Here is a 24419-nt window from a genome sequence, read left to right as displayed (position 1 = left end):
TGGTCCTGGTTGCACTGCTGGCATTTACCAATCTACTGCAAGGGGAATTAGTTTTAAAGATATTGTGGATGTGTACCATTTCTCTTCATGCTTCTTGAGTTACTTACTTTCTAGATTGTTTCTCCCTTTTGTTTCTGATAGAATTCTGCCACTCTCTTTAGGGGAAGTTGTATAGTACTCTGGTCTGGTCATTGTCTCAAGTTTATCGGGTTTACCGTCACAAAAATAAACTGGCAGTAGTTCTGCTCAGCTGTGAAATCTTCACTTATATCACCACAATATATAGTGCCCTCCGAGATGGTTGGACCACAGTAGGTGAGGTGAAATGAATTACTGGGCAGTATACCATCAAAAAGAACTGTGTGTTTTCATGAAATAATTCTTCTGCTGGTTTTATAATGGGTATTTGCTCTTAAGGTTATTTATTAGGAACATTTAAGTTCACATACCATCAAGTTTGTCTTTAATCCACATGTCAGATCACAAAGGAATGTTGAAAATGTTATCTGGAGACTCTGGCATACAAAAGAGTATCTTTGAGTTCATTAAAAACTCAGGGCCTAACTGCGTTCAAATGTAATTTAAATAAATATGATCCTAGCCAGCATTGAAAATAAAGGCAGTCCTATTTACAAAGCTGCGACCTGTGACTTATTAAAACATTTTTTATTTCGATTTTAATGAATAAATAACAACTTCAAATCCTGTGACCTATGTTAAGAGTTCATTATTCACGTATTCCTTCAGACGTGGCCTTGACTAACTCTGTCTTTACAGTACAATTCGCCTGGGCAGTACATGGTATGCAGAAAACTGAAATACAGACTAAACACTTCTCTTTAGAACTACAGTTTAAAACACAAGCCAAATCTCTATCTAGCACTGGAATATGATTATTAATGACCAGAAATGCTTGCACTATATCTTTTTTTATTTATTTTTGTGGCGAGAGCCCACATTTATTTAAGTTATGCATGTGATTTAAATCATGGAGCGCATAATGTAAAAGTACAGTACCAGTTGACCTTGGAGGAATTTATCCAATTGCCATAATACTTGAAATGGCAAAAACATCAAGGCTTTTTGCATTACTAAACCGCTTTTCTATCTTTCGGATTGCTTTAAATACCAAACAGACTCCCAGTAAATGGGTTATGATTGTAATTTATTACTTAGAAATGTATAAGGTTGAAACTTCTACTGTATACAGTATGTAAAACTTCTGAAGTGGCAGACATGACCAAAAAGAGAAGTTAATGTTTTTCAAAGATTCAGAAGTTTCTGGGAAAGCTGCACAGAAATTCGGATATGGAGAATTGCAAAGCCTGTCAATTTGGTCAATTAAATGCACCGGTCAATGGGAAAAGATGGTGAGATTTTATTCTCCCAATCTGTACTGGTTTCTGGAAACTGACAAAAACACTCCACTTTGAAATTCTTGGGACTATATATAGCTGTGGTTTTTCTGAGTACCATGCCAAATTAGCTGGGAAAATAGTTTCTGAGTACGGTGCTGGAAAAAAAAAAATCTTCTTTTTCAAAAAAAAAAACGAAAAAAAGGGCAACTTCCAGGTTGTCTGCAGCAGCTTGTTTTGATAGAACGTGATGGAGTAAGGGACTTACACAGAAAGTCCCTGTCACAGCCAGTACAAGGAGCTTATAGAGTTACCTTTGATTAACACAACCTTTTTAAGGTGCTCAATTTGGCATGAGGGGACAGCCGTGAACCCCAGTACACCCACTAGCATGTAACATAGCATAGAGGGGTCACACACCGGGGATTTCATGCAAGCTGCGAGGACACTACTGTTTTTATAGAGCCAAGCAGAATGAGAAAGAAGGTTGTACAATATATTCATGAAAAGGGTGTTTGCTTTTTTAAAACTCCTAAAACTGGTATTTAGTAAAGTACTGTGCGCTCAACATTTGTGATCATTTTGGAAAGAGGACAATGAAGAAGGGCGAAATCTCGCTTGATCTTGATTGTCAGTATGAACACAGACTGTGAAGGAGACACCTTCTCTTCATTTGGGGTTTTAAACAGTAGATGTGAGAAAAGTTAATGCGGGCATCACTGGCTTGGGGCAGCCAAGTGCTCATAGCGATGCTGAAATTTGATCATTGAATGGCGGCTCTTCCTATCATTGCAAGGCAGAATTCACCAAGCACTGTGTTGCTCATTCACTAACCAGGAACGTGAGCTGGGTTTAGAAAGCTGTGGGCTGGTTGGTCTGCCCTGCTGATGATGTGTTGTTGCAACAGTGATCCTGCTCAGTATGAGATTAACCGCAGGTTCGGATATTGGGTGTCTGTGCGCGGCTGAGGAGTCGATGGTGCGCAGCAGAATTTGTGGAGTAATTACTGAACGCCTCTTAAGTTACACCCTGAAAGGTCACGCTCAGTAAATCATCTTGAGCTGCGACCAAAACCAATTCTGTGATTCTGTATTTGTTTAAAGCCATGGCATAGAGGGGACGTTCAGTGCTTTATTTTAAGAGAACTACATTCATTCTATATCATTAATTCTGAAGGATGTGAAAGAGGTCTTATACCCTTAGTGGTCAACATGATAAGTCCTGCCATAACTGACTGTGAAAATAAAACATAGTGGACTTCTCCCAAGATTTGCAACATTTTTGCTCGATAGTGAAAAGCAGACGTTACTACACAGAGGTACGAGGTCTCCAAAGTCTCCTTCTACTCATTTACAAAATTGCTAAGCTTTCAAGAAGCATCAATCTAACCCTTTCTGACAGTATAAATCTAAACAATATTTCAAGCAGAATAACTTGCAGAACAATTCTATCCGGACAGAGGGTACGATACGGTCAGTGATGTTGAAGCAATGTTTGATTTGTGCCTTATTGGTCAATTTTGAATTTGTCGTGTAATTAATCCAACAACAGTCAACTCGCGTGAGATGAAACCCAGAAAGCCCTGCTGTCAGAGGAGGACCCTCCTGCTGGAGGGAAGAATCTGTGCCATGAAGAATATTGATGTTTGTCAGAACGCCGAGGCTCAAAGCCACAGGACTGCGGCGAGGCTCAAAGCCACAGCCCTAATTTCACCGAGCTCGCTCTGTGTACTGTGGCCTCTGCCTCCCAATCCCTCAGGGAAACTGCAGGGCAGCACGGAGTCTGTCTATTTCTGTTCCTTCTAAACAACCTATTAGATATGCCTGACTAGAAAAGTGTTTTAAGCTCCCTATTCTATAAGAATTTAGAGCACTTTAAGTATTCTCTCAATAATACTACTTCGGGCATACTTCCGCCATTTATAGGAACAGTATTTAAGAAAACAATTATTTGCCAACGAGCACAAACATATCCATTTCCTTCTTAAAAGTTTTCCTTTTTAGTTTCCTCTTGAGCTCCTTTTACCTCCCGGCAGAACACCATCTGCCTTTTGCTTAAGAAATGCAGATGGCTTAAGGTTATCATGTGAGTGGATTTGTTTTTATTTCAATAAAATGTAGTGTTTCTTTTAAATGTAAACGTCTAAGTGCTACAGTCTGTACTGCACTGTAGTAATCTTTGCGGTTCTACATTTCCTTCAGAATTCTCCTCTTATACATTCATTTCGCAGCCTCATAGAGCTTGAATGAATGAAGTTAAATGCTTCAAACACTGATGGTAGCACCACTACTTCACCTCCTAAACGACACATGGCTATGACTTGGGGATCCTGAGAGAGAACGATGGAGACCCCAAAATTCTGAAGCTGCTAGAATTTTGTAGCTGGAATTTCTCCAATGCTATTAGCCAATGCTGTGATTGAGGTAGAGGTTGGACTTTCCAAATCAAAGCAAAAGCAGAACGATCAATAGCTTGAAACAGAATCGCAGGGGTGGAACGCCGGCGATCATACTGCTGGTGTGACATGCCTTGGGACAGCGTGTTACACAGCATGCCAGACAATTCAACACTGAACGTTTCAAAACACTGGAAGAGGCAGCCAAGCCTGGTCGAGATCAAGGGGCTGACTTGAAAGGAAGACAGCTTCATTCAGGCTGGTAATGTTAGAATCGTGGGTTCTCCTTTTTTATCTTTAAGGTGAATAAAAACTCGACTCGAAACAACTGAGTGCAAAATATTATTGGGCACAGAGGTGTCAAAGAAAAGCAGACGCTGTGAAATTATTTGTTGAGCGGCAATTAAAATGCAGTCACAGGAGCAACACGAAGAAGAAAAAGTACCTGCGAAGCAGACGACAGAAGAAGGAACTGGATTGTCCCTACTTTGAACTTTTCTGTAGACATTCTGGCCTAATGGAGTGATGATCAGAAGACAAATTTATTTACACAGTTCCAAAAGGGGAAGGGGAAAGAGAGGAATGGATTATTTTTTTTTAGTAGTGGTGTTTGTGCTTAATGCTTGGTCATCGTAGAGACAGAAGACGCACAACAGTTCTTCAAAGGTAAGCAAGCTGTGGAGAAAGCTCATTTATACCAGGCCTTTCAGAATAAGAAAGGGGAGGAATTAACCCTTGGACCAACCTGGTCCAGGACTTATTTTGCTGAAAGTGATGCATGCTCATGTGAACTAGTCAGTAGAGCTGAATTCTTGAGGCTGGCCTTGTTTAGGTGCCCTAAGATCTAGCTTGAGACAGTCTACTGTTTCTACATCCCAGGTCTGAGCAGAAGTGTTTTCCAAAACGAACAAACAACAGCAGTATTCAAAAATGAATAAACGATAGCAGTGTTGGTGTCTAACTTTCTTTAAGTGCGAGGTTCAGGATTTTAATTTCAAAACTGGCCTAAACAAAAAAAAATCATGTTTACAGTAAATTCTGTTTTACACAAGAAAATGACCTGGAAAGTAAATTATTGTGTTTTAAAAGCCTGTGCTATGCGGCAAACACTACCTGAGGTTTGAACACTTACAGTATCAGTGAGTCAGATCTGCAAAACGTGTTGAAGCTAATGGTGTTAGGGTTAGTACTGTCATACCATTCTCTCATTTATGCAGAGGTTACAAGCAAAAACAAATTAAAAAAAGACCACCAGATCAGTGTTTAATTCCAGGGTTTGCTTGAAAATTTCAAAATATTATCCATAATTTATAGCAGACATTACCAGGATACAACACCGTTTAGCTGATAAAGATTAAAAGGTGCAAAATTCACAGAAAAGGTAATTAAATATCATCATTAGCGTTATCATCTCTAATGGCCGAATGACAATCTGTAAGAGATGTCACAAAAAATACTGCGAATTGCTCATTTTGCATTAAGTCCATGCTTCTTGAAACTTAACAGGATAAAGTTTATCTTTTGCATGGCTTCGACAACTCATCTTAAAAGCTGGTCCAAAATTTGTGGTTTCACCATTGCAGAAATCATGTGCCATTCACAATCAAGGCTAAATTCCTTATTTAAATGGTTAAAGATCATTAATGCCACAATCTTCGTATGTGAGAATCCTCAGCCGTGTTCTTTAAGGACAAGTATTGACTGAAAAAGCTGTGAGCCGCTTGGCTTTGGATTCATTAGCTGTAATATCTAAACGAAACAAGGCAGAGCATCAATGATATAAAAAGGCTAAGGGTATCTTAAACTGATATGAAACAGACTGGCCACTGACCATGACAGTGGATGTCAGAACTGAATACAATGGCTACAAAAACCCAGGAGATGCTGATCCATGCGTTCTTGGGAGAGGAAAGTATGTTAATGGACTGCAACCAGAATCTGAAAAGTCCTTTTGGCTTCACTTCTGAAAAATTTTGAAACAAGTACTGTACAATGAAATAGTGAAAAATCAAATTATTTTGTCAGATAATCGAGATGTGCTGCAGTAATCCACCTCACAGGATTACCATCAAAATAAGCCCTTCAGTTTGCGAAATACACTGATCTGCCCTCATAACTCCACTAGAAATACTGAATTTTCTCAGAAATGTAACAGAAACATTTCTTATTTTTTAAAGGAGAGTTGGAAGATGTTGGTGATGTAGAAGACATGCAATTTAGATTATTCCTATTTTATGCCAAATTATTGTGCGATTAGATGCACAAATGAATAACATTTTATTAAAAAAACGATGGAAGGTGACAATATGCCAAATTTCACATTGCAAAATGGATGCCAAAAGGACTTCAGTTTATTTTTTCTTGTCGGAAATCTAGCATCTGTTGTGATGAAGTTATGAAAATAGGCTCTTACCGTACAGAACACTCCCTTTTAAACAAAAATGAAGTCACTAATTAATTAAAAAAACATCTGACAATTGATTAAATTAAAATCTTATGATTTGAGAGATTTTGTAACAGAAATCCGTACCTGTCTTCACGAATCCACCTAAAATGTAACACATAAAGGAACACTTTGAAAACAATCCTTTTCAGAGTTTCATTGAATGAAAATGTACCTAGTTTGTTTGTGGCTAGTAAGCACAAGCCAGCAAACAGTGTTTTAGTCATTAAGAAAATAAATTATCATTCTACTCTTTTATGAATAAAATAATCAGCAATAATCAATCATAACCACTCAAAACAAGCACGGTTTTTATTTTAATAGAATTGACTGTTTCTGTATCTACATTAATCACCTGTCTAAAATCTGAATTTAAGACCAGCCTGAGAATATAATTAAAAAGGGTTTACTCGTCTTTGAAAGCAATTTGAAAACAAAACTTAACATTCTTATAGAATCTTTTTGTGAATTAGATTTTCTCAAGCTGTTTTTTCAGTAATGAAGCCTTGCACAGCCCTTTCAGGAGTTTTTTCCTCCAGAGAACAGAAAAGTCCTTAAATTAAAAATCCAGTACCAGATGAATATAAGTTACGAGTTAAACTATGAGACTGAATGTTGCATTTATGTACAGGATTATGAATGATAACCATGATCGTCTGAACCACTCAGGGATTTTATGGGATAATTCTCACTAAACATCCTGCATTTTCCTTCCTTAAAACAAGTTATCCTTGAATACAAGGACAAAGTTTTTTAAATGTAGAAACTTTTAAAATACAGTCTCTAAAACACTTCATTCTATTAACAGATTGGGAAAAATATGTTTTTATTTAAATATGAACGTTTTTTTAAGGAACAATTAAAATCTGAAAAAGCTGTGGCACATAAAATGTCATTTTTTCCCTTTTGACTCTATGTGTATGGATATATTTCTATGAAATCATCTATCATCATCCCAAGTCTGTGAGTGAAACTCTGAGTGCTTGAATGTGGCTCTATAAGCATTGGACTTGCGAAGTAGCACAAATCATGCAGTGACAATGTATTTTCAAACACTTGCACTTCTAATTAAGGAATTAAAAAAAGAGGGAAAAGGAGGTGGAAGGAAGGTATGAAAATGAAACACTAAACAGCATTTCCTGTATGAAAGAGACAAAAGGTAAAATAAAAGATAAAGGACAGCTTACCATACTCATGCAGCAACAGGGCTGACAAGATGCCAAACGCGCACACAGAAAAAAAAAGAGCAAGACAATGAAAACATAAGGAAAAAAAAAGAACATAGTTAGAACAAACAGCACACAAGCCACTGTCAAAATACATAAATCATATGCCAGATGATGCAGACATGAAGGGGACTCTGTTTGAAGAACAGTGCTTTCTGGAGGAACGACTGTTGGAGCCTACTGTATTTGTCCTTCAGACATGAATACGATATTCTGTGTCAAACACTTAGCTCAGTGGGGAAACCTTTTCCAACACAGCATTAGGCCAGTAATATATTTATGCTGTAATAATAATTAAATTATTACATTTATCTATGGCACACAAAAACTAGAACTGAAGGCTTGCAGACAAAGGACTGCAAATGCCAGGGCCAGTATTTCTAGATCAACATAAAACGTGAAAGTTAAAATAAATTGGGAATGAAGTGTGTTTAAAAAAAGCGTGCATCTGCATCTGTTACAATTTGTTTGGAAATAAAGGCCCATGGAGTGTAAGAAAAGCTTGAGATAAAAATATAAAATTGACATTATGGCATTACCAGAAAGTTTTCATATTTTTATTTATTTTGGGGCAAAGTAGCTTCTGCTTAAATTAGAGTAAATGGTTTAAATTCAGAATGTATTGAAGTGATTATTGCCGTTTACATTTTTTTTTGCTGCTGGTTTTTCAAACATAAATAATAGACTGTTCTTGCACTTTTCCAGACAGACATGAAATAAGTGGGATTGTGTTTGGGGGGTTAATTAGTGTGTGCTTGTTCTAGTCAGTCATTCATTGCAGACTATTTGCGATCTTTTCCTCTAGAGTCCTTTAGTAATTCATCAAGTCCATCTGTGGCCCTGCAAGCAGATATAAATCCAGTGTGTTGCATCTCAGGGAGCAGGAACAGTTTGTTTTGGTCTCTCTTTCCCCAGTGAAGTATATTTTAAACTTGCTGACTGTAGAATTAGGATTGCTCCAACTCAGCCCAGTGATTCCTCGTGCATCAAACAAAAGACTACATAGAAATTCTCTTGTAAAATGTTATAACAGAATAATTAGTCTAGAGAATACACTGCAATTATGTTCTGCAAGGCCATTTATTTTCTATCCAGCCCTCTGTAACTGTTGAGACTAAACACAAAAAAATATTTAATGCCACAGTATTTGCAATCATTTGAAATACTGATGCTCTTGGATGGAGGCCATGTTCATTCACAGATTGAGTTCTGCTAAGAGACAAGCCAGTACAAGGTACTGAAAAAAGAAGCAAACTTGTAGTTAGATTTGAACTCAGGTGCCTTACAGTACTTCACTAATAAAGCTATTGCTGTCCTAAGGCTGTACCTAGACAAGAGGCCAGGCCTCTCTTACAGAATGGTAATTTATATTTGGACTTGCAATCACAAAATAATACACAGGGATCGAATTTAAATCGCTGCACTAAATGTCAGAACTAATAAATGATCACTGCTTCTAATGCCAATGGCTTGTGAGCTTGGAGCCAGACAAATATTTGCTGTAGAACGGTGTCTTCTTGAAGACTGACATTAATGTATGTGGGAGGTTAGATTATAAAGACATGAACTTATTTCTTCAAACAAACCTCACTGCAGTGTAAACACAACTGGCGGTACTGTGGTTTTTTTTCCCCGAAAAAAGGTTTGCGGCGATTAACTGCTGCACGACAAAGCTGAATTCGTTGGAGTGTGGTTTTCATATCGTTCCCAAAAAAAAACGGAGCTGAGTTTTCACATTCCACCCTTTTTGTTCTTTAGCCTTTTATTCCGGACAAAATCGATCTGTAGCTCTCACCTGAGAACCAAGCCCCTCAAAGAACTCCAACCGTTAAGTGTGATTTATTTATTTAAAACAATTAGGATAATATCTAAAATCTAACTGTTAGGGGGTGGATTAGGAGATTTTAACCAAGTATGGTACATTTACACTAAGAAATTACAATGTTATAAATTGGGATGAACTACTGTCTTACCATACCTGCTACCGTGTTGTCATTAGAGTGACACAGGATTATACCAAAAATGATGGATGCTTAGCAGATGTCAGGAGAAGGCGCAAAAGCAATTTGTGTGTGTGTAAGCATGCTCTCATTGTTCTTAGTGAACCATAAGAAAATAATGATTCTAAGCAGAGCTCAGCGGAATCAATTAGGGTGTGCCGATATGAGCAAAAGCTAATTTGGGGAATACTAGCCACATTGTAAGAATGCACTGTTCAATTAAGTCTTATGTTTTTTTACTTTTTCTTTGGAAACTGAGCAAAAGCTTGGGCGCAACAAGCCACAGGAGACAGAAAAAGTGTGAGAGTAGAGAGACAGACAAATGGCAGAAGACAGAGGAAAAAGGCTTTTGAGGTTCTGATTTATCTGCTCTGTTGTACTCTCACACCTGCCCATCCTCGCCTTTTCCATATTGGCTCCTGCAGCTCTACGTAGAAATAGGACTGTTTATCATACTCCTCGCGGTCAAGAATTTTAATGGTAATGGTCTTCCTGTGGGGACACAAGACAGATTCAAACAATGGGGGGAGGCTGGAATGACACACACACACACACATTTCCAAACTCCTTGGCATCGCACTCAACCCTGTGGTCAGGTGGTTAGTGAGATGTCATGACAGGAGACAGTCTGCGCACATTCACGTCATCTTGGAGTGCAAACAAGGCGGGACAAAGGGCAGCCTCAGAAGGTCGTGTATTGTAAAATGACTGAGGTTCTCTTTGATTGCATGCTATTAAAGCTTCATGTAATACCCCTTCGCTGCTTAACTTAATTTAACTATGTGTAGTACAGTATATAACTATGCCTTATTCCAAAACCGTAGAACCGGCTTTGCCCAGATTTTGAGGTTCCGCCTCCTTTTGCGCTGCCCCCTAGTGGTGTGAATGTGCGCAGTGCTACAGTGAACCAGCCTGGCCGCAGAGGAGGCCCCGCATTCCCAGACCGGAGAGGGGTGGGGGAGATGGGTCAGGGAAGGAGACCCTGGCCCACAGAGCAGGTCCCCCACCTTTCTTCTCACTCATCTCCACCAGGCGGGGCTCTCCAATCTCAACGAAGAAGTTCTTGTTTTTCTCATACTCCTCGTCATCAATTACTTTGACCTTTATAGTTTTGCTGAAACAGAGAAAGAATACAGAATTGCAGGAAAAAGGAAGTAAGGAAACAAGACAGGAAGTAAAGACAAGAAACGCTGCAGCCAAGCTTATAAGGGGACACACGCAATAAAAAGATGGAGGTGTTCGGGGAAGAAGAGAACTTGGATAAAATCATGCTTTGTAATGAACAGAGTTTTTGAAATCGAGCAAAAACAACGGAAAACAAACTGGTGACATATTTCAAACAACTTGTAGTGGAATACATTTTGCAGACAGATCTTTCCACAGTAATTCTTCTTAATTTAAATTCTTCTTCTTCAGCACACTAACAGCTTTAATGTTCCACATTATTGCATAAGGCAGAGGTGAACAATACTGTAAAAATGAGCTATCCAAGGTATGTACTCAGTAGCAATTTAAATTTATTTCGCCCATGGCTGCCTTTTACAATCCACTTCACAATCTTAGCGATTCTTTTATGAAACAGAACCATAGAACACTGCCTCTAATGCTCCTATTTGCAAGGCTGACAAATCGATTGCGAATAATTGACCATCAACTAAAGTTTGGGAAAGTGGATCAATAACGTCCTCTGTCAAGCCCATTAGAATCACAAGCTGATTTCTCCACATAACAAAAAGACTATTTTTAGAAGCTTTAATTTCTCCAGGCAGACAGAATAAATTAACATGAATTATTATCATGACTTTTTTAACTACTAGCTTAGAGGGCAAAACAACATTAGAATAAAAAAGTGTCACCATGACTTAAATTAAGCCTGTCGTTTTCTTTCCACAGGTTGTGAGGAAACAGAAGATGAGCTCACATGCCAGAGCTACGATTTGAAAGGCAAAAAGTGCTTTTATTACTCTGTGCTCCTCTTTTTTACTGGGATACAGTTGCTTTTTTTTTCCCCCTCTGGTGACCGTTTTTTGACCTGATAAAATTCAGAATAGGCATTTATTTTCAATCTTCTATGCCTTGCTTCCAAATGTCTATAGCACAGCAATTTGAGACAGTCCTGACAGTCCTAATCTTGCTGCTGTACTGAAACATGGTACTGTATAGGACAGTCCCTCAAACTATTTGGAGGAGGAGGTCCCACAGGTGCTGTGCAGTCCCACAGGTGCCCACCCAATTCGACAGGCTGCAGTCTGAATGGTTCTGGACCAAATGTGCACCTGGCAAATGTGACGTCACCTGGCTTCCTAGCACAGGCAGGGCAAACTGTAAACTTCAGAGAGAGAGGCTGCTTCCAGTCTAGCTGCTCAGGACTGTGTCTGTCCTTCTTGCATTTGAAGCTGCTTCATGCCTCCTAAATCTAGTGAGGTCAATGGAGAAATGTCTATAAAGTGGGTGTAGTTTAAAGAAGTGTGGAACATTTTTTAATGTCCACCAAAAAATGGGACTGGGTTAACACTGCGTTACTGATTGCCAACCCTAGTCCTGCAGTAACACAGTCTGTTCTAGTTTTTGCTCCAGCTGAGTTGTTAATCACAGGCTAATTGATTTTGAGTTTTTTTGATTGTGGTCTTAAAATGTCAAATGAAATTATGTCAATTGACGTATTTTTATCTTTGAGGACTTAATAGTTAGATTGAGTTGACTCAGTCTGGGAGGGCTCCTCTGGTTTGTGACTCAATCTATGAAGGGCTTCTATTGCATTGACGTTAGCATTGAAGATGTTTCATCACAATTCTTGCACGTGGATGTAAAAAGCTTGAAACATCCTAATCAATGAAGCATTTATCTCCCTCCCAAATCAAAATGGAAAAAAAATCATATCTAAACACCAAAATTCAGAATTTCCCTCCTTCATGTAGTGGTTTCATATCTTCTGAAGAGAATAAGAACACCTTGAGAAAGCCATACAGTAGCTTGTTTCAGATCTGAGATTTGATTTGCTAAAAATCTATCATTTAATTATCATTAAATCAATAACAGACAATTCTCAAAAATTATCAAAGAAATACAAAATGAAAACTTTTATTTCGCGATTCTCCCATTTATCATACTTTATCCCTGAACTCGCATGGGTATTTTTTAAAATAAAAAAAACGAGTGTACAATTTCCTCAATCCTGCTCTTACTGAAGTCCAGAGCTCAACTACTCTTCTGTAGTCGAGGCACGAAATGGAAGAGCTCCCAGCACAAATGTCGGGGACAGCACTTTTGTGCTGTTATTTCAGATCCAGAGGAAAGGAGGAGAGACGAAATAGATTATTCACACTCTGACCTACAGTATGAATCCCCCTGGAGCTCTCACACATTTCAGAAATGTGTTTATTGAGCCCTTTCCCATTGGACACAGACCAATAGGATTTCTGTTAACCTGCTGAGTAAGTCCATATCTCAAACTCACACTTTGGCCCGTTAATTATTTTAAAATCTCCAATAGAGGCTCCATTGATTACAGAATGACAACCCAGAGCCCAGCTTTTCCAGTGCAGCCAAGTATACCACAACACAATATTGTACAATTCACTCAGAGAAATGAACTTAAATCTGAACAGACTGGATAGGAAGAAGTTTCAGTCCTTTCCTGCTTCTTTCCACTGTCACAGTTTAACATTGGAACAAAACATGTTTTGATTACATAGGGGAAACTTTTCTTCACATGTCACAGCCGATTTCATACTCTGGTGCTTGAATTAATCATTCCTTCTCTCCTGGTAGAAATGCCCAGTATTTCACTGGCAGGCCAAGTTCGGATAAAAGCTGAAAAGTGCATTTGACAGCAGGGAAGCCTTTAACCACATTCGGATCACAACATAACAAGCATTCATTGCATTTTGACTGGACAGGACATACACAGTTAAAAATATATCTTCTATTGTGTCAGGAAAAAAAAAACATCATTTTGTTAATGCACACTGGTTCCCTGCTACAATATTATAGAATTTGTATTGGATCTCACACTATGTATTCATGTCATGAGACTAAAAGGAAGTTACTGTAGGAGACTCTGGTTGTTCATTATGATGAAGTAGGTGATGCACATTCGACAGAATTATTCACCCCCAGGCACAATGAAAAGGCCTTCCCTCCAACTCTGCAGTTAATATTCAGCTTGCTGGCTTCTTTCTTGACCTTCTTCTTTCCCATTATAAAACAGCATTAACACCTAAACCCCTCAGTGTCCAACTCTCGGCTGGAGCGATAACTCAGGAAATGACACTTGCCATTGCCTGCATCTACTGCACTGTCTGCCAATACGGCAAATTAGTCATTCTGGGTTCTGGTCTCTCGGGCATTAGGCTTCTCCCTGAATTGGATTATTGTCTATAATGGTACCAGTTCACTCAATGTTACACACTGTGCTCTGGCTGGGAAGAACTAAAAAAGGCTACTGCTTCTGTGTGTTGTCGACAGGGTTAAAGGTCAGTGTTTGCAGATGGCCGCTGTGATAAAGGGTGATGTGCCGACAAGGGGCTGGTTCTCCAGGGGAGAGAGAATCATGCTTGAAGACGGCCTGCAGTCATGTGCAATTTAGTTTCCATGCGCTGCCTAGACATGTTGCCGTCACGCCCACCTAAACGGTCCCCTCTCGTCACACAAGCCCCTGCCTTCTCTGAGGAAGACTACTCCGAGCCAGATGAGTCACCGACGCTCAGCCACGTACCGAGTCTTTCACACAGTTAATTAATTCATTCATTCTCCACGGGGCTCGTCTTCCTCCAAGTCGCTTCTGTCTTTTCCTAGAGCCAGTCCTGAGCCCCAAGGTAGACATTGTAACAGTGCTAATCAGTGTTGCTACACTGCAGCTATGGTTGATGATCCATCTTCCTTTAGGCAGATAACACTCTAAATGGTTAGCTGAAACCCTTTGGGTTTATCTCCTGGGACTATCTTGATCATCTCCAGTATGTGAAGTATAAGAGAGCACCCCAGTTCTCATAAACAGTACAATAACATATCACAGGTTTGATGTGCCGGAGGTCGACAGACCATGTTGGCAGATTTAGTGGTGCTCGCAGAACAGTGTGGATTCTGATCAAGGCTGTGGATTCATCATCATATGGTCTGGTATGCAAGACAACTTGAGGTATACTTCAGAACAACATATGTTTGAATGACATACTGTTTGAGGGTTTGGGTAAATTGTATGAAGGAGCTAGCTAACCTTTAGAAAATGTTTTTCACTTTCATTTGTTATCTTAAAGGGGAAAGAATAAGAAATGGCAGGGGATTCTGAGTCCAATTTTTTGCCTCCTGGCCTCCAAACACAGAGGCCTCAGTAACACACTGGGACCCAAAACACAGCACTCCATGGAGAGGGTATTCACAATGTTCTCTATGTCACTCATTTGTTCAACAGCACGCAAAGCCTGTGAGACAAGATTGTCCTCGCTATGATGTCACAAGCCTGGGTGCCCTTTCACTAGATTCGCTTCTGGGTCTTAACTGGCAGAGCTGTCTGGCTTGTGCATTTTCAGGCAAAGCACTGAAAATGAACTTAACAGACTGCAACAGCCACAGAAGCTGATGTATAGAAAGTAGAAAGTAACCTATGGTGAATTAACCTTAATGTTTAGGAGAATGACTAAATGAGGCTTCACTGGCTGTTATTAACACTTGCATGTGTACCGAAGTTCAAGTACCGTTTAAGACATTGTTTTAAGTTGCACTGGCTCTTTTTGGGGATAAACACAACAACACCCTGTCTGCTGTTTGGTTTGTTCAGTTTAACTAGACACAAAGCTGCACATTCCAGTATACATTTTCATACTATTCAAGTGCATTTTTCTTTCATCTGTCTAGTTACAGGACTACCATTCATAAATCATGCATGTTGTTTACCTGGAAATCTTGTGAATACATAATCTTGCTGATGGTGAGGGCACAGCTTTGGCTGGCCGGAAAGCAACTTAAAATGTTTAACAGATAACACTTGGTTTATCAGATTAAGCAGCCAGTTGCATTGGGCAAGTCATTTGCCAATTTAATTAGCCATTAAGAGTCCAGGGTGAATAGAATCCACAGAGCAGGACCAGAAGGGAGATTCATGAAAGTAGACCATGTCACTAAAGATGGAGTGCATCATTTTCTCTTGAATGGCACTAGAGTTCTGCTCACTGTTCACTTAAGTTCACTATGTTCCAAGGGTAGCACTACTTGTAATTGAACATATGGAAATGACAAACACCTGGAAGAAAGGAATCCAGCAATGTTATGACCCGACAAAACTTGATGATCTGTTAACTTGTTTTTGTGGCACGCAGAACTCATGGACCAAGGGGCACAATTCACTGATGTTGTAACCACTATTAACAAACCTTCTGATACCACCCAAAGTGCCTTAATATTCAACACTGTCCAGATGCAGCCTGTGAAGCTTGAAATGCAACACTTTCCTAACAAAGTGCACTCACATCATCTTCAGGCCAACATACTGATGCCTGCTGCACACTGTTAACTGTCGGAGCTGGCTGGCACTTTCCAAAAGTCATGGATTGTAAAACAGAGCTGTTGAAGGAAACATTTTGCCCTTTCCCATTTGGGCAAAGAGGAGTTTGAACCCTGGGGTCACAAGCCTTAAATAAAAGGAGTTCTAAAGCTCACAGAGAAACAAGTGTGTGCACCTTTACACGAAACCAAACATGTTAGATGGATCAAATGAAGTCCTCTTGTTTATAAACTTGCCTATATTAATATGTTTTAAAAATATAATGCTGTATTCTGTAGAATTATCAGCTGGTAGGTCTGGACTAACATACATTTTTTCTAATTAAAAATATTATAACAGATTTGACATTTGTAGTCCACGTGGCTATAGGATCTTTTAAAACCACATTTCCTGCAGAATTTTAAAGTAGTAATTTTCAAGGGTGACTAAATCCCTATGCAACTGCACAGTAAGTAAGTCAATACAAGAGAACACACTTATTGTTTTAAATGACATGTGACTTGATCTGCACTCAAACTCCTGAGAGGAATAAAACATTAATGAGTTCACTCTGTTCTGCACATAATCCCTTTTACAGGGAAGAATATAGCATGAAAGTGCAGTTTACACAGAATTAAAATCAATGAACCTGTAAAAACAAGATTTTGGATGCATTGTAATTTTAAAACAAAGAAAAGGTGAAGAACTAGAGGCTCCATGTCAGAACCTCAAAAACAACAGCAATCCAAACACAAGCTTCAGCCTCTGAAGTAAAAAATGCAGAAATTCTAAGTCCAATACCTCCATTCAAATAGTCTTTATTCAGGAGATCAATCAAGCATAAAAGAAACTTACTAGAAAACTATGAGATTGGAACTGGAGACTGAATATCCTTAGAGTTGTCCGTTGATTTTTTGTAATACTTTATTGGCTATATACAATCTCTTGTATTAGGATTTTGTCTTTTCACATATCCTAACTTGCTTTCCATGAGACACACAGACAGGGAGAGACGCCTGGGGTCAGAGTGCAGGGTCAGCCATTTATACGGCACCCCTGGAGCAGTTGGGGTTAAGGGCCTTGCTTAGGGGCTCAGGGATTCCTCTGCCGGCCGCGGGATACGAACCGGCAACCTTCCAGCCACAGGCGCAGATCCTGTGCCACCGCACCGTTTATATATAAGGTTACAGATACATAAATTGAAATACTTCATTTCATCCTGTGCACAGACCTAAACCCAAAGTGTGTCGATAACACCCATTTTGACATGTAGTATACTGCTGCATCTTTACGAATCTAGAAATAATGGTAAACACCTGGCTAGGGTAAACATTTGAAGTTCAAAGAAAGGAAAAAAAAAAGAACTATGGTGTTTAGATAGTTGTGCTGGATGTAAGACACTGATCAAAGGAATCCTCTGGTTTACCTTGGTTAATTAAGTTCTGCGTGAATGATTAAGTGTCAATCAACAGTCCAGAAACACAACATAAAACAGACAGGAACAGTGGGGAGAGAAGGGACAGGAGAACAGAGACGGAGACAAAAAGAGGAGAGAGGAAGACAGAAGGCAAGAGCTCCTTGTCCAGATCATCCATACAGAACAGAACAAATGTAAGTATTTGAACCTTGTTAAGAGAGCTTGCCAATAGAAACTCTGATTTCCTGTATAGAGAATCCCTTGGTTAAAAATGGTTTTCCTGGTTGTGGATGCAGTTTTAGAATAGGACGATAGGTTTCCCATTCACTTTGCAGCATCCAGATTTATAAATAGAGAGAGATTAAACTGTAGGTCATATTCTATTGCTTTAGAAAGCAGCTCTATCTCTTCTGGCCTATGCAAGTGTTATACAGGATCTGAATACTTGGTAGCAGTCTGGGGTTTTTCTGGGTGGTCAGGCTGAAGGTCTCTGGGATGCCTCATTTGTACATAGTGTAACTATGTTGAACTGTATGTTAGTGTGGTGTGTTGTTAAGTGTGTCATTGGCATGTCATATTAATAAATATTTGTTTAACCCAGTGTGTCTGAATTATTGCTCTTTTCACCAAAGCTGGGCCAGAGAACAAATAACCCAGGTGTCTCTAATTATACCATCCACTCGGGTATATTCTTGGCAAAATCATTTACAAGTGGGGGGGTTATGATTATTTAATTTAATTATTGGCTCATCCACTTGGCCTATTTCCGGTATTCTTTATTATCATAACCCCTGTTTGTAACAATATACAGGAGCTTATTTCCAGATCCTAGCACTGTGGTTTTGGGGTGGCATTATCTTCCAAACAGACCACAGCACAAAAGAAATGGTGTGTGAAAAATGAATGTGGTTTAGCTACTTATTGTAGTACTTGTTACAGCTATTACTCTTCTGCATTAATAAAAACTCTAGAGATCATGAAGATCAGTACTGCCCATTAATTATTAAAATTTGGCTTGCAACCTTTGATTTGTAGTAGGGCAAGGTTATATTGCTGTGCACACACCCTAATCTGAAATATTAAAACATGCTCTTAAGCTATTTAAATAATAATGATAAATATTGCACATATCTGATTCTCTCTATTTTTAAGCTGAACATCTTAGATGGAAATAGCAGTTCCAACAGGAACCAAAATGAAAAATAAAGAAGCACGATAACTGCATTAACTAAAAAGTTCACTTCATCCCTTTAAAGGCAGACCTTCCAATCAAACTACAATGATATGGATGCAAAACTCACTAAACGCAGTGCACAGCAGAAGCATAAAAATCATTTTCTTTCTGCGATGCATGACCTTTATCTTTGAAACCAATTTTTACTTTAGATGTAATTCTGCAGACCAAGGTGACAAGTGGAATATTAAAAAAATAAGCATTCGCACAATTTTCTCATCAAAAATGTTATCTAAAAGGCACTTGGAGTCTGCTCTTCAGGGCTACTGCACATAAGGCTGGCCCAACAATGACTTGTGTCATCTGCTTATTCACGCAGCACACACAGCAAATCTCTATAGAACACAATACAGGAAGGGAGCTATCCCTGCAGTGGTAATCAAAACTGCAGTCCTTTACTCAACTTTACTGCCTACACTATGGAAGTTGTCTGCATTGAAATAGTTCTACACCTGATAAGCGTTTTCAGACGTTTCTGATCAGAGCACTGTGATTAAATGTACAGTATAACTGGGAGGATTACAGCCCAAGTTGAAGTTCAGTACTCAGAAATGGTCCTTGCAGCCGTGGGAAAGCATTTCAAAATATTGTCCATTTTTCCAAGAGTGGACAATTGAAATGCCATTTAGGTTTATGAGAGCACCACTGCTTACATTCCAAGCCTGAACTCATTCATATTCGTGCCTGTGTTTTCCACAATCTTAGTTCATTTTTACCTCTTGGCCATTGACAACCCCCTCCTGACTGCCTCTCTGATGCTGCCTCTCTATTCTATTAACCTTTTTTTCTACTTCTGAGCAAGAAGGGCCCAATATAGAGGCAACCATCAGTAGGATTCTGTGTTCTTCTGATTTAAGCTTGTACTTCTTAAGTGATCCAGGCAAAGCCTTTGTCTCATCAAGATGGTTTAGCTTCATCTTCAAATCGAAAGCCAGGCCTTTGAAGTGCTTACTTTGCTTTTTTTCAAATTTATTCCAGCCAATTCCTGTTAACTTCCCTCTCTCTCGTGATTTATGTGCCGTAGCTCCAGTCAATTTCTGTAGCTGCCTCTCCCTGTCATCTGTCACTTTCTGTTACTGTCTGTGCATTGTTCTCCACCTGTCTTTCAGTCACTGAAAATGGCTCCATGTCTCAAACAAGCATTACATTTATTTCTGCCGGCAAGAACAAAAAGGACAAAGACAAATGGCGATCACAAACACTCTTAAGGAACCCGTTTCTTGCAAACATTATTTTCTTTATTTCTCCTTTGAGTTAGTACCCACATTTCGATTCGTCCTCTCAAATCGAAAAAACAGGGCACAGTTTTTGTTTCTGCTTCTGTAGGAATAAAACAGTTCCAACACTTAAAAGGATTTGCATTAGCAAGACTATTACTAATTTATTCAAAACTGATTTGTCTGACACCTTAATCCACAGCAAAGAACCCATTTATACAGCTAGGCACACTGCTGGAACAATTTGGTTGAAAGACCTTGCTCAAGGGTACAACAGCAGTCTCTGGCCTCTGATCTGAATACACAACCTTCTGGTTTGGAGTCCAGCCCCTGCCCGCCACTCTACACTGCTGCTGCCACTGTATTGGACATGGACATGGCTCTAGGTGTTACCTAATACATTATATTATACCTAATATGTTACAGTACCGAAGGCATAACCAGTATATTCCCCTTTCCTCTATACTGTTGTGTGCCAATAGAATCAGCATCTAAAAGAAATCTCAAGAGTGAACCCCTTTAAGGATTACTTCAAATCCTGAGAAATACTAAGAAAGCCAGATCAGACAGTGCTTCAGGACCAACTGTGAGGCTAGGATACACATGGAATCTGAGAAGGATTTAGGTCCGAAATCACAAAGTGTTTCTTTACACAAACAGCTATGGGATAACAATGAGTAATGAATGATAATACTTTTAATCAATAGTTAACTTTAATGAACATAATTCATTAAAATAAAATGCATTTAATTATTAAATTTATTGATTACAATAATTCATTTTAAGTAATACTTAAAGGGGGACAAACTGCCCACCCAAGCTGTTGAAGTTTAATTCGTTGGATCAGCCAAGAAAATGCTACTCAGTTGTGACCTTTCTCATGTTCTTCTAACGCACGTGTGTGATTATGGGGACATGAAGAAAGGAAGAGGTCACACAATATTCTGAAGCGTGATGCTGAACTACTATTCTTCCCCACCTCACCACCTGCCTGTTATTCAGTCATGGAAGACACTGGAAGCAGCTATAAGACTGGGAGACCCTGCTGAACCAGTGATAAGGAAAAAACTAAGAAGTAGTAGTAGTAGGAGTAGTAGCAGTAATTTTTACAAGTAATAGCGATTCCCCTCCACCACCACCAATGTGCAGCCCCACCTGGATGATGTGACAGCAGCCATAGTGCACCAGTACTCTCCCCACACACCAGCTCTCAGTGGGGAGGAGAGCAGAGTGATGAAGCCAGTTCAGAGATGGGGATTATTAGGAGGCCATGATTGGTAATGGGAAATTTGGCCAGGACGCTGGGGTAACACCCCTAATACATGGCACATATGGAATCCGAAACAAAATCAAAACCAGTTGCTATACACTGCAGCAGCGATATTAACTTTTGAAACTCCCCAAATGGAAAAAGTCAAAGTATATGAAGTATAGTGCCTGTCACAACCTAGAATATCAAGATGGTAATATTGTGTATAAGAAAAAGATACGTTTATACTGTACTGATTTAATTACTGCACCGTAAAAAAAGCTGTATAAGAGTGATAAAAATTTTTTAAAATAGTGCTGCCCTTGAGCTCTTTCATCTGACATTAAGAAAGGCCACTGGGGACCACCACACGGGGCTCAGTTCATACAGATTTCGGGGAATGCAGTGAAGAGCAGCAGAGTCGTATCTGTAACACACCATCACATGAGACATCTCAAGACAAACAGTCCATGTAACCATAGCAACTGCTGTTCTTCACCTTGCTAAAAACCCAAAAGTCAGTTTTGTTTTAACTTGAAAGTGGATCAGAGTTCACTCCCTCAAAGCACTTCAAAAGCGTAACCAGCCAATCAGATGAAAAACCAGACTCAAAAAACTAAGGTTAAAAGAGACCAGACAGCTCAAACATGCACATGCGTGCAGAGGACATGTAGAGGTCCGAGCTGCAGCGGCAGGTACTGTAGCAGCTCCAGTCCAGTTGATTAAAGTACATTTACAGCCCAACAGGTCAGCGACAGCGAAAGAACACCCAGATTATTGCCAACTACAGTGACTGTCTTCCACCAGAGGTTATGTCTATCAGGCAATACAAATATTAAACAGTCTGAAAACAAACTTTATTAAACACAAAGGACTGGTTTTCTTGAGGCAATAAGACACTTTCACATTTGCGCCACACATTCCTATTAAATTTACTGACAACTTAATGAATAAGGACCAATGAGCACTGAAGGACCGCAGGTGTAAAACCAGACAGTGATACATCAGAAATGAAATGGCTGGGATCAACTGCAAGGATTTTGACAAAGACTGCAGCCAGCTTTCTGGAACTACAACTTCCAGGACAACAAAGGTCCAACCATTAAAAGAGAATGATTCATTCATGACAAGTGGACTTGCACCACTTTGCAAATCAATATTTGTTTTGAAGAGGAAGGTTGTTTGTGAGCAAACCATTTGTGGGTGAGTGTGTGGGTAGATTTTAGATGCAGACAAGATTTAAAATGTACGTTTTAAATCTTGTTTCTAGAACAGTCAAAACTGATCAAATGACTGAACAGTAGGCTTACAGCATTATGTAATATATTAGTGCAATGCTCAATGCACAGCAAAACTGACATATATTTCTATACCTCAGAGAAGAAGGTATTGAAACAATGGAAAACTAAAGCCAGTTAAAGAGAACTTAAACTACATACATTAACTATTAATATACAGTTTCTTTAAACTGTGAATCATTTCAATATCCTGAGGCACAGAGATCAAATGTTTTATTCTCCTGTCACAATGCAATGCTGTTCTCATCATTGTTGTTACTGTTCAATGTCCACACATCTATTTTTTAATTACTGAACCTTTTAGTCACAATTGTGGTGAGCAGCAGTCTAACCTAGCAGACAATGAGCACAAGGCAGGAAGCAACTCAGATTGGACAAACTGTCTAGCATTTATTCAAATGTAATACGTGAGAACACTAACTTAAAAATGGCATTATGGGATTTGACCTTTTTTTTTTTACCAGAGTTCAGGTGCTGTAATTTAACCTCTGTTTTCACAAGAATGTTTGAACACAACTACAAAGGAAAATCATTCAGGTTTTTCAAACCACAGGTGTTTTGCCAATTCCACTTGAAAACAAATTAAGACAGAAGGACACTTCACAAAATAAAATGAAGGGATTTCTTGGAAAAATAATGCAACCAGATTTCTTTTTCAGAAAGCTGAAACAGAGTAATAAGAAATGATCTCTTTAATAGGGGAAGCTTTCTGCATTAGTAGGAACTGCAGAACAGATGGGTTAAATAAATTTTGCACCCTTTTGTGGTACCAGAACTGGTACCAGAAAGTACATTTTTGGACTTTGAGAAATGCGGATAACTTGATAAAACCTAATTTTACTCTCATTCACTCAGTGGAAATGCTTCTTGAAATCAAAGTAATCTGTCTGCTGTGGTCTGCCTGTCAAGAACAGAGTAAGACTCATCTTTGAACCTAGAACGAAAACAATCCATCTTTTTTATTGAAAGTCCCATTTAGAAATGGAATTAATCTAATTGAAATGTCCTAACTTATGCAAAGCGTACTAATGAACTGGTTCCATTTTTATCACCTCTAGTGCTTCATCATTTCTTTTTGGCACATCTTCCGTCATTGTCTCAAAAATGGATGTAGGGACTTAAGACAATTAGATCAAAAAACTTTTGAGTTGAACAGTCACTATAATTAGCCACAGGTAAATTATAGGTTAAAAAAGTTGACTTAACTTATGGGCCTGCATAAAAAATATACTTTAGTACTAGTACTAAAAAAAACCGTCATAGACATACAGTACTATACCTCCTGTGTCTTGTGTCAGTGTTCCACAAGTAACCTGTTCCTGTTTTTGATAATCTCCAACGAGCTGTAATTTACCAAGGAAGTAACATTTTTATTCCTAAGAGTGGATTACCTTGCACACTAAACTGGATTGCACTTCTGTTTGCCTTTCATTTTATCCCATGACTTTTGCACACACTAGGTAGCTGCAATTATTATTTTTTTCTCTGTTGCACACTTGCCCAAATATGGAGCTTCAGCAAGTCCTTCTGAAGGCCGAATGCCCCCTTGTGCAGGGGAAGCATTTTTGTGGCACATTACTAACTGCACAGCCCTGGGGGGGGGATTGCTCTGTGTATTAAATTCTTTACAGAATCTTAATTCTTTGACATTTTCTTCAAAGGAATGTCATACCAGATATATCACAATGATTAACAGCGTGCCAGCTTTCTTTCTAACACAGAGGTTGCTAACGGTTATGCAAAATTCGCACATCTTGCTGAGAAGCTTATTTTCTTTTTGTTCTGCTTCAATCCAGGGTTGAAGAACCACCAAAACAGCTTCACCTCCCCATCCTGAATGTCAGCGTCACTTCATCTTACCTCTGAAGCTAAAACCCATTGCTTGATTGCTGCCTGTCCTCACTCCCCTCCCTGGGATTAGTCAGAAGCAGAGGCAGGAGAGACAATAAGCAGTCAAGGATGTAGAACCAGTTGAGATACAAACCAAAACACTGGAAACGGGCTTAATTGGATGCCCTAATTAACAGCTGTGAATTTTTGTAGCATTTTCGGTGCTGACAAATTTGGAAAAACAGTCAACTATGTTAATTCCAAAAACAAATTC

General features: G+C 39.1%; 1 protein-coding gene across 6 annotated transcripts in view; it reads right to left on the bottom strand.

The window, feature by feature from the left end:
* Positions 1–24419, bottom strand: part of LOC148646067 (sodium/calcium exchanger 1-like) — a 175385-nt gene that overhangs the window by 27023 nt on the left and 123943 nt on the right. For 4 of the 6 annotated variants that reach the window (XM_088609987.1, XM_088609983.1, XM_088609986.1 and 1 more), the window contains 5 exons: positions 10427–10533; positions 7381–7401; positions 6281–6298; positions 6164–6178; positions 4196–4264 (listed from right to left, as the gene is read on the bottom strand). In XM_088609987.1, the coding sequence (XP_088466113.1) occupies positions 4196–4264; positions 6164–6178; positions 6281–6298; positions 7381–7401; positions 10427–10533 (230 nt within the window). Of the gene's footprint in view, positions 1–4195; positions 4265–6163; positions 6179–6280; positions 6299–7380; positions 7402–9807; positions 9912–10426; positions 10534–24419 lie in introns of all 6 variants that reach the window. The other 2 variants (XM_088609988.1, XM_088609989.1) reach the window with 2 other exon arrangements.

The sequence above is a fragment of the Lepisosteus platostomus genome, chromosome 17 (genome assembly GCF_059453375.1).
Source record: "Lepisosteus platostomus isolate fLepPlt1 chromosome 17, fLepPlt1.hap1, whole genome shotgun sequence".
NCBI lineage: Eukaryota > Metazoa > Chordata > Actinopteri > Semionotiformes > Lepisosteidae > Lepisosteus > Lepisosteus platostomus.
Note: the sequence above shows the minus strand (reverse complement) of the source record. Positions and strands in the feature narration are given on the sequence as shown.